Here is an 11,185-nt window from a genome sequence, read left to right as displayed (position 1 = left end):
GTTTAGATTTTTATGGTGCCCCTTTCTCTAAAAAAACAAAACAGTAATACTAAATGATGGAATCACAAACCAGCGTCACCAACATTTTTTTGAAAATGAGTCATGACTACCTAAAACCTCAAAATCATGTTTCTATCAAAAGACTTTTCCTGTATCTAATACAGGCCCAGCCGGTTCTTAAGCGGCAGTCATGAAATTGAGCAATTTTTCAGATTTACCATAGTCCCCTCTGCATTTATCCAGACTGTGACTGGCAATACAACTTCTCTAATGAAAGATATTAGTTGCATTCAACTTTTTTTGGGTTTATTTGTTTGGTTTTTTATTTTTTTTATTTCGATTTTTATCTGCATTCTTTTCATGTTTTAAAGCCAAAGCACTCAGGGAGACTTGTTTGACGTCTATAATGGGTTACTTCAGCGGCCACTTGACTGCTCGTCTGATCCAAAAACTTTTTTGGAGGGGCCAGAGTTCTTTCTTAGACAAATCATCTTAACAGCTTCACTTTTCTCTGATGAAGTCATTGGTGAGGTGTCCTCACCACTAATTTCTTGCTCTTCAGTTTTCTGTGGGTTTTTTGCTCTGTGCATGTTCAATCAACTCTAATATTAACATAATCCACTTGTGAAATCAGCTCATCTGAGTTGAAAGCAGTACATCATGAAATATGTTTATTGTCTCTGCATTTCACACATGGCCACTCAGCGAAAATTTAGCTTTCGTGTAGTAGTTTACAAAACTTTCTGTTGTTCAACTTTTTGCCATGCATCTTGGCCATTGACCCATGACCAAGAACGTGATAATGGCAGACGATAACACTGACAAGGGATTAGAGGTAAATTCTATTGTTCACATATCTCTGATAACGATGACGAACGATTTGACCGCATACCCAAGTGGCTGTCGTGATAGATACTAACAGGGGTTACAGGTAAATCCTAGGAATCCTATTGTTCACACTTCTGTGATGAATGGTATGACTACTCACGAGGTTGACCGCGTCCAGTTAAATTAATTTGCTTTTTATGAATTATCGTTTTTAAATTTGTTTGAAGACAATGAAAAATCTCTTTAATGGTATCATTGTCCCCATTAAGCGGCTGGGAATTGAAAAGGGTATTACTTGTTATATTTAAAAAAACTCTTTCCCAAGGAATCGTCCCAATAAAGTGGCGTCTCAAATACTGACCGTAGTATGGTGAATACAGTTATTATATCTATGGCCTGTTGATCTAACCTCTGAAGTAGCGTCTTTGCAAAAGGCTACTTCAGAGGTTTGATCAGTGGGCCATCAATATGCATATTTTGTGAAATGGCATATGCAACAAAAAATTTTTTTAAAAACCAACTTTAAATCGCTCAAAAGTTTAAATTGTTATGGCTCCCCACCCTCCATGGGAAATCAAAGGATGTTAGCTTCCTTAGTACAAGATTCCATCAACAAAAAGAATAATAATATTAATTATAAATTTAAAAGATAAAGTAACGAGAGTCACACATATTTTTCTGTACATTTTATTTATTCATTTACCTAATGATTATTATCAAACTCCCCAAGAAACCATGCTGTTACCATGCACCTTTGAGAAGAATTGTTCTGTTAAATGTAACAAAGCATCAGTAATCCAGAGAACAAAATTTATTCAATGGCCTCACAGGATCAAAGACTTAGCGGAAAAACGCGCTAGGTTTTGGGGGGTTTTTTTGTTCTTTTTGTGGGGGGAAGGATTTGTTGCTTTTGTTTTTGCTTTTTTTTTTGTTGTGCCACTTAACTCGCAAATAATATATTATAAATAATTTAGAGAATGCAGACCTACCACGGACAGTGGTCAAAAATCTGTATGCTTTATCACAAGGAATTAGAATTTCAAGAAAAACAATCTACATATATATATATATATATATATATATATATATAATATATATATATATATATATATAATATATATATATATATATATATATATATATATATATATATATATATATATATATATATATATATATATATAAGCCTAAAATGCAAGATTTTCACCCAAATTTTCATATGTTGCTTTAAATTTGACTTTGAACTATGCTATCTGAAACTGAAAAGGAATGAAATACAAATCTAGAAGAAGCGAAAGTAAATATTTTTAAAATCAACCATCCACAAGTGGGGATCCAATCTAAGATCTGATTAGTGGTTATCCACATTAACATTACACAAGAGGTTACTCGATGGCCAGGTCAACTTCATCTTCTTCATTCAGGCAGCCAACACCACCATCATGCTGGCGACAAGAGCTGTGCCATGTTCTATGCATTTAGAGCAGCTAGGAACTGTTCATGACTTGGTGCTGTCACTATTTCTTCCGGCAGATTGTTCATCCCTATATTCTTCCTTTTTTTTTTTTTTTTTCATTTTATTTTCTTTTTTTTTTCTTTATCTTTTAAAATATATGGAAATGAAAAATTGAGGAGCAGACAAGGATTACTCTCCAAGAGTACCATGGAGTAGGTATTAATGCAAGATAAATTTATCTGGAAAGATATGAATGATATAAGCAAAGCACCGCCTATGTATCGTTTTAAAATCCTATTACGAAATGGCACAGGATACCACAGATTTTCGCAAAATGCATTCAAAGTAAACAATAGAAAAATCTATAAAGAAAAAAAAGCATACTAAAGACAGAGTTCTTGTGAGAAAAATGAACAAAGACAAAAGTCATCTGGAAATGGCATATGGAATAGAGGTTTGATGGGTGTAGAGCTTTGTAAAACCCACCGCCCCATTTTAGGCAAAGAATTAGAACTAAGGACTGACCCATCATCTCTGTTTTAAGTTGAACATATTACAGGTTTCTGAACTCATTTATCCAGATTGTATGTCTTACATTTCCAGTCTTTGTATATTGTGTTGATTGGATAGGATCTGAGCCAAAAATATTTCTTATTCCTTGTTTGTTTTGGTTGTTTTTTGCTGTTGATTTTGTTGGGTTTTTTTTTTTTTTTTTTTTTTTTTTTTTTTTTTGGGGGGGGGGGGGGGTTTCAGTGTATACAATTAGTTTTGTTCTAAACAAAGGTGCATGACACATCAGGTATTTTCTAACCATCGTGCGGAAGACCTAAAAAAATCATTAAATTAAAAGTGAACTTAACTTCTATTTCAAAATAAATTGACAAGTCCAATTAGAATCAACCAGAATCATAATAATAATTAAAATTAATATATTCGGACCTTTTATAAAGAAAGGAACACGTCAAGTTTCATTGGTGCATCTTACAGTAGTTGCAGGAATTTGATGAAAGCACTAAATTGGAATAATGCAACAAAACGAATTAATAACAAAAATGTAAAATAGTGTGGCTGTAAAATAAATAAATGACACCAAAACATACCCATACATCTGACTTAATTTTCTCAGCGTCACTTAATAGGAGTAATAAAGTAGAAGCTTAGATCTCTCGATACTTGGGTTTATAGTACATTATTATACATGAATTAAAACATGTTTGCGTGAAATAAGGGCATGAATAAAAATTGTTCCTTTTATAAAATAAAGATCTATATTTAGCTTTTAACACATTAATGCCTAAGAGTGTGGCTTACCACGTGACATTTATTATCACTTCCAGTGGTATAATATTTATGATTAAAAAATAGTGTCCCATTTCAAAGCATAATTTACCAGATCTCTGAAAATTCAACTTCACAATTTGTTCCAAAACAGCCTTTTTCTGAGCTTTTTTTCTGTTTTGGCATTTAAAGGCTGGTTGTTTCAAAATAAATTAGATGAACAAAATTTTAAGTTCGATTAGTTATTGTTATTTACAATGAAATGGAAGGAGTGGTCATTATCACATATTTTATTTGAAGAGAAAAGAAAAAAATTCCAATTCATTGAAAATTAAAATTTCTCTGCTGTGTGTGTAGGAAGAATTATTCTGATATAGTTTTCTCTCTTCAAAATTAATAAGTTATCTCATTTTCTATTTACAAGAGATGTCCAAAGTACAACATAATTCTACTCCGTGATTAATGAATAAACAGAGGAATGAATTTGCGTAATGGCAAGTGTTATCATTTGATATTCAGATTGTCCTCATAAAGAAGAAAAAAGAAAAATTTCACATAATTACATGAATATACTTTTCATTAAAAAATATAATGATAATAAAACGCAAAGCTACTAAAATACTCTTTAAATGAAAATATTTTGATCTGGAGCATATCAATATCACAGTTGTGTCCCAAAAATAACAAGAAACGTGTCACATTGTAAGTCTGTGAGTTTTATATACGTGCATAAGTAGAATCCCTACTCGGAATAAAACATAAAATCATTATGGTATCTACAGTATTAGTAAAGGACCCATTTAGAAGTAGGGTACTCATGAATAAATACACGTTATGTAAAACATAATAACATTGTAATAGATACACACACACTGATACAAATGTGCACAGACACACAGTATGTTTTAGAACTCTTTCACATGGTCTGGATTGCGTGTGCTACTCACACGTCTCCAAAAACAAAACAAAAATAATTATAATAAGTGTATTATTGAAATGAACTGATTCCCCACATTGTAATCGTCTTCACTAAGTAGGTGTTTTCAATATCTTGGTAAAAGAAGTTAATAAATACTTACAAGGCATAGATCATATATATATTATACTCTCAAATTACAGTGATTACCTAAGAATGAGAAGAGTTTGGGACAACAGGTAAGTGGAAAAGAAGACGTTGAATTCCCCCTTCGTTGACATCACCCCCCTCCCCCATTCCTCTCTCTTGTACAGTAAATCCTGGCAAGGGCGCTCATAACTAGGATATCACAGCCTGGAAAGTACATCAGATATTGGAAGATGAAATTACATATTGTTTCCACATTTTACGTTAAAATCAAACCATCAAAGAAAAATCATACACATTTGCTAAAATGAAAGAATAGCTTCGAAATGTCTTTTCTTTTCTTTTAAATTTCAGTGTTTTGTGTAAATGCTTTTGATAAATTGTTAACATGGTAATGTACTTCCTATCAATTTTTTTAAAATTCTAATTAAATATACTACTTTCAAATTAACTGATTAATAACTTCTTGACAAAATAAAGTATAGTAACTTACATGGGTACATGTATACAAATCCATAAATGCTAAGCTGCACTGACAAGATACATCAGTGTTATATAAAAATAACAATACTTTGCAGTTAGCACTTCATAAATATTAATAATTCATTAACTAGTTTTTTATCCAATGATAATATGATGCGTAAATCCAATACCCAAATATGTAGGGTATTAATAATACATTTACAGTGTCAATAAGGATAACATAAATATTTCCCCTTTTTTTTTTCAAAATAAAAATCTGGAACTGGAAGATCAAAGAAATCAACGCATTCACTAATAACCGGCTTTATTTTGTTTAAACAAAGGAAATTGAAACTCAAAATTAATATTAGTAGTGAATAGCAGAGACGGGTATACAAATAATGACATTTTTTAAAGTGTAAAAGCACCATCCCTTTTCCATTCGCCAAAATAATCACATTGTGAAATGTGGCATCATACGTGAGTTAATCTTATTGTTTCTAATATTCACATGTCTATATCAATGAATATCATTGATTTGTTTTATAAGTGATAAGTGGGATGCCATTTCTATTGTGTATTAATATTAAATGATATGCAGCTACTTGAAAATTCAAATATTTAGTATTTCATGCCAAACACCTTACAAGATCACTTTCGTTGTTTTCTTGGCCTAAATAAAAAATAGTGAGACTTTACTTTTACTTAACTTAGATCAATTGCTCTCTAATCTAAATGTACAATCTGGTCAATTGGAAAAATATGTGTCAAATGACTGCTGGAAAGCTACAGTAAAAAGATATAATTTTTAACCTCCCCCCCCCCCCCCCCCCCCCCCCCCATCCCTTCGAAATAAAAGTTTGTTATTTTTTATCAGAAAAAAAAAAATTAAACAAATATTTGTATTTTGTACATTTGGATAAATAATAAAATATTAACCTTGTCAAATCATATTGTCAAAATAATTATTCATCAGTAAAAGCATGCTTTAAAAAAACATTATACAATTAAATAAATATACAATATATAAGCCGTTCAATATTTCCAAACTCTCTCTAATGTAAATCTGATTCCATAAGGCAAAACTCAAGGTAAATAAAAAAATCAAAGTGAAAATCAAAATCCAAAGGTAAATATTTTGGAAATGATCCATAATTGTGTTAGAGGAGTCTATATTGTCATGATAATTCAAAGATAATACCAAATGATGTGTTTACAATTTCAGATATGTTACATTAAAAAGACAAGAGCAAAAAAAAAATACAAGTTATTCCTGCATCTTAATGAATACTAACCACGAAAATAAATTAATCAATTAAGCACAGATCGAGTAATGGGAAGATTAAAAACTTTTCTTTGTGTGATTACTACACCAAACGAAAAAAATATTTTTCATATTACGAAAGTAAGCATTTGAATTTTTTTTTAAATATAATATAGGCCTACTGATAATCCAGCTAATTTATCTAGAATAAGCCAACATCTCATGTGTGAAATCAAATAGTAAGTTAAAAACAACATTTGGGTAAAAAAGGTGTGAAGAAAGTTTCCATTTTTTAAAGCTAGACTCCGAGTTTTGTCCCCCTCATATTTTATTTTCCACTTGTGTCACTGGAGTCTTGTCTTTTGTTATGTGGTGTTTGCCTTGTTGTGTTTTTGTTTTGTATGTTTGTTTGTTTGTTTTTTGTTTGGGGGGGGGGGGGGAAGAAGTTGTACTTATTTCTAATTTATATATGACATAATTTATTTCTGTCTTGAAAAAAGTAATATGATCAAAAGTTCACCTAGATTTGAGTAACAGCAACGATTTATCATTCACACTCAATGCTAGATCCCAGAAGAAATGTGCTTATGATTGTTATAATTATTGTTGTCATCATTATCATTATCATTATTATTATTATTATTATTATTATTATTATTATTATTATTATTATTATTATTGTTATTGTTATTATTATTATTATTATTATTATTATTATTATTATTATTATTATTATTATTATTGTTATTATTATTATTATTATTATTATTATTATTATTATTATTATTATTATTATTATTATTATTATTATTATTATTATTATTATTATCATTATTATTGTTTTTGTTCTCATTATTATCATGAAGATAGTTGGCATTATAATCTATATCACTAACAGCTTAGCTCACAGAATTACACATCTATGAGACTCAGAGGAATCACAACAATACATCCATGACTTTTACCAACAATGAGAATAGTACAGTCACAACCTTATCAATCTAAATCTTAACTAATGCATCTTCAAGCATCGTCTTTCGTTTGCTTCGGTCGACAGCTGCGCTGGTGGACAATTAGCCTGTCTGGTAAGAATGTCCGACCACAGATCTCACAGGGACATAAGTTGGACTGGGCACTCTGCCAAGCTGCCTCGTTCATGGCATCTACACTGTATGTTCCACCTTTGTTACCTAAAAGATGCGAGAGGACATTTTTTTTAAAATCAATATATAGTCATATATGTGAAAGACAATGCCAAGTTTTACATTTTAGGTCATCCAATCTATATTTCATCTTAAATAAAAATGAGTCAAAGGTATATTTACTTCACCGAAAATTAAGCAATCAATATTCAAATTATTTTGTATTTTTTGATGGGGGAATGCATCGAAAGACTTCATTATGAAAATTATTAGAATGACACAAGGCTATCATTGCAAATCTATTTCAGAATAACATAGGTACAATGGGCCTTAAATTATGATGAAAGATATAGGCACATTGAAGAAAAATGTGATAAATCTTGCGTTTTGTTATCTTGTTATTTCAGTATCAGCAAAATTTGCATTCCTTAAACTATCAGCAAAATGTAATATATAGCCATTCAAAAGCGGTTTGAATTGATTTTACTATTTAAAAATTGATGAGGGACCTAGTGATATTTACTGATAAGCTACTTTAAATGATGGATGGTACCAGCCCAATGGACATGTCAAACTTTCCCTTTGCTAATTTTCTCTCTTATTGTTACCACACACAACTGCTCTTTACCTTAAATATGTAATTTTAGGTCTAAACCAGTAGATGATAGGAGAGTGTGAAAAAGATTTTTAATGAATGTCAGAATGAAGTAATGATTTTAAGTGTGTAAGATTTTGATTGATTTGATTTTAGGATTTAAACAATGCTTAAGACACTGTAAGGACATAAGAGCATCTAAGAAAAGGAAGATGAAACACATTACACAGGACAGTAAGACTTTAAATACCTGATATGTGTTGTACTTCTGGCTTTTTAGGCTCTGGTCGTCTCATTGATTTTGGTAGTCTATTATTTTCCGCATGCCATTTTTGTAAACATTGTGGCTCATGAATGGATATGGATTTGGAGCCAAATTCTCTTCCACAAATATAGCAGACGACAGTGGGTGGCCTCCTCATGACTGGCGTCTTGGGCCGGTTTGTCTACAAGATATATGTCAGAAAAAGGGTGAGAATTGCATCTCAGACCATTAGTGTTGTCTTAGAATTTTATAAGGCACTGATCACTGGCACTATAATATATCTATCCTTACATTATAAAAGATGAAATTTCATTACAGGGCTAAAACAAGTTTGGTAGCAGCTAAATGTTCTTGAGTATCTTTTACATGCAGAGCAACATATGAATTACAACAACAACAAAAGTTGAGCTTTTCTATAGCGCAATATCCACTAAGCGTGCTCCTGACCAACAGCAACACATAACATTTAGAACGAGATCTGACGCATGCAAGCGATATTACAATTAGGAGGATTTTTCTGGTTAATGTTTCCTTCTGGAAGTGTTCAAAAGTAGAGACTGTTTTTCCATTTATCATTTCAAGCCATAAATTCTCTTCTCACATTGTTCGTTTGATTATAAATGCAAATCTCACTGATTCATCAAGGGTAGTACATTAATTACTACTCTCTTGATAAAAATAGTATGATAAGATATCAGGTTATAGTAAAATTTGCCCGACAATGTCAGTTAGCCTCAATCTAAACATTAATTCACATTCATAAACATAGTATAAGAGACTTTATGAAACCTGTCCTAGAGGCAGCAGATCCCAGTATCTAACATGATATTCCGAAATGTTAAGTATCTTTAATAAATCATTTGATAGCAAAGGCTAGATCAATCTTTTTAATGCTCATTTTTTCCCAAGATAACGTTAACGTCTAGAAAAGAATCAATTTATTCAAAATCAATTTTAACTATTGTAGAGCATATCAAATGAGTAATAGGGGCTGATTTTTGTTTCTCTTTACGACAAGATCATCACTTATGTTGTTGAATTTTGTAATTTGAGCTTACCTGAGTCTGACAACAGGAGAGCAATATTCTGCCATAACTTATCTTTGAAGTGCATGCCAAAAGGTGGAAACAAAATTCAATTTTTGCAAGAATTCTTGCAAACAATAGCTATCTTATACCTCATTCTGCATTTTCCCGCCTCCTCCTCCAGCCATCCCTCCTCCTTTGGGCTTACAGGCTCTTTGGTGCACAGCGAGGCGATCAGGCTGAAACGTTCTGGCACAGTTTGGACAAGGAACCAGCTGGGCTTTTGATGCTTCCCAAGCAGCATCATTCATCTGCTGTCTGAAAATAAAATTTTACCCTATTATTGCAATGTTGTATTTTACTTTTTCAAATAAACAGACTTCTGAGTCAAAGCCTCAAGTCCTGTTATATCCAAGCATATGCTATTTGAAGGAAGGCAATACTGAAGGAAATAAAATAAAAGCAAGGAAATTTCGAGCAAACGATGTGACCGTTACTTTCACCCTTTTAACTCCCCTCCTCACCATCACCATCCCTTACCCCAAACCCCCTTCTACCACTTTCTTCTGACATAGGGCGAGATGGAACCATACAATGGTTCATCCTCCTTTCCTCTGCTTTTTACCCATCCCAACCAACCCCATCACTGACAGCAACTTCCGTGACTAACTGCACTTTAAAACTCAAGTAGCGCACTATAGAGCTCATCACCCACTCACTTATGGTATTGTTATCTAATCTGACACTATCACACACTGCAAACATAAGACTTAAGTGTATCAACTTGTTGATTGGTCAGTCACGCATCTCTCGCTAGCCTTTTGTCGCATCGTTGTGGTATGTTACCCATACATAGAGTATATAGTGCATAGAGAAATGTCCTAAGTACACAATAAATACTTTTCAACCACCTCAACCAATCTCTGTTCCCTATAACTTATGTGTGCCACATGTGTTTTCCTCGTTTTCTTCTTGAGAAGTTTGTTGTTCTCAACTGGGAACTAAACATGCAACTTACACTCTCGTTGTAGCCATGTTCCAAGAAATATTACCATGGTGTAGCCAGGCTTGATTAACATGAATTAGATAGGCCGTAGACTGGGGATTTAAACAATTTCCGTTGTAGCTGAGCTTCTGTTCCAACCGAGGCCATTGTACATAAGCTGTATTGTGACATTCATAAATATATGTTTAGTGATATAATGTAGAAGAGGACATACAGAATACACCATCTGAACAGAACATTAATCTGTGTTGAAAACAACCCTCAAAAAATGTTTGCTTAAGAATGGCCTATGAATGGATTCTGTGCTCTATTAATTAATTTAGTTACAGTAAATATGAATACCAATATCATTTCTTGCCTTACAACCTATTTCTAAATAACAAACCTTGTGAGTTGCCCTCCTCCTATGGCCTCTGGTTTTTTGGGTAGTGGCCGTCGTTGTTCTTTGGGTAGTTTAGAATTTTGAACTTTCCATTTTTCCAAACATTGTGGCTCATGAATGGATATTGACTTGGAACCAAACTCACGACCGCAAATATAACAAACAACCGTAGGCGGAGCTTTAGGTTCAGCATTAGACTTGGACGTTGTGTGATTACTAATTCGGTTGCCTCCTCCTGAGTCAAAGTTTGTTTTGGTATCAACACCTATGATAAGTAAAAGAGACCAAATAAATAATACTTTAAAGTTGCAACAGGGCAAAAATGTATTACAATTTGAAATGGAACAAAGTTAACTGTTATAGCTAATTCATCCACTAGTTGATATGATGACTGTTATCTTTAAAATCAATTACTTATG

At 32.3% G+C, this 11,185-nt stretch overlaps 1 protein-coding gene across 2 annotated transcripts in view; it reads right to left on the bottom strand.

Moving 5' to 3' along the window:
- Nucleotides 1-7,167: 7,167 nt before the first annotated feature.
- The window catches only part of LOC144965165 (zinc finger protein 474-like), a 10,501-nt gene continuing 6,483 nt past the window's right edge, over nt 7,168-11,185 (bottom strand). The window contains exons 4-7 of one of the 2 annotated variants that reach the window (XM_078900205.1): nt 10,770-11,031; nt 9,531-9,696; nt 8,339-8,534; nt 7,168-7,541 (exon numbers count right to left, since the gene is read on the bottom strand). In XM_078900205.1, the coding sequence (XP_078756331.1) occupies nt 7,375-7,541; nt 8,339-8,534; nt 9,531-9,696; nt 10,770-11,031 (791 nt within the window). In that variant the 3' untranslated portion in view covers nt 7,168-7,374. The remainder of the gene's footprint in view (nt 7,542-8,338; nt 8,535-9,530; nt 9,697-10,769; nt 11,032-11,185) is intronic. The other variant, XM_078900206.1, reaches the window with a different exon arrangement.

Source organism: Berghia stephanieae, chromosome 2 (assembly GCF_034508935.2).
Source record: "Berghia stephanieae isolate SIO BIC M18660-M18661 chromosome 2, UCSD_Bste_1.3, whole genome shotgun sequence".
NCBI classification, from domain to species: domain Eukaryota; kingdom Metazoa; phylum Mollusca; class Gastropoda; order Nudibranchia; family Aeolidiidae; genus Berghia; species Berghia stephanieae.
The sequence above is the reverse complement of the archived record's forward strand: the minus strand, read 5'-3'. Positions and strand labels throughout refer to the sequence as shown.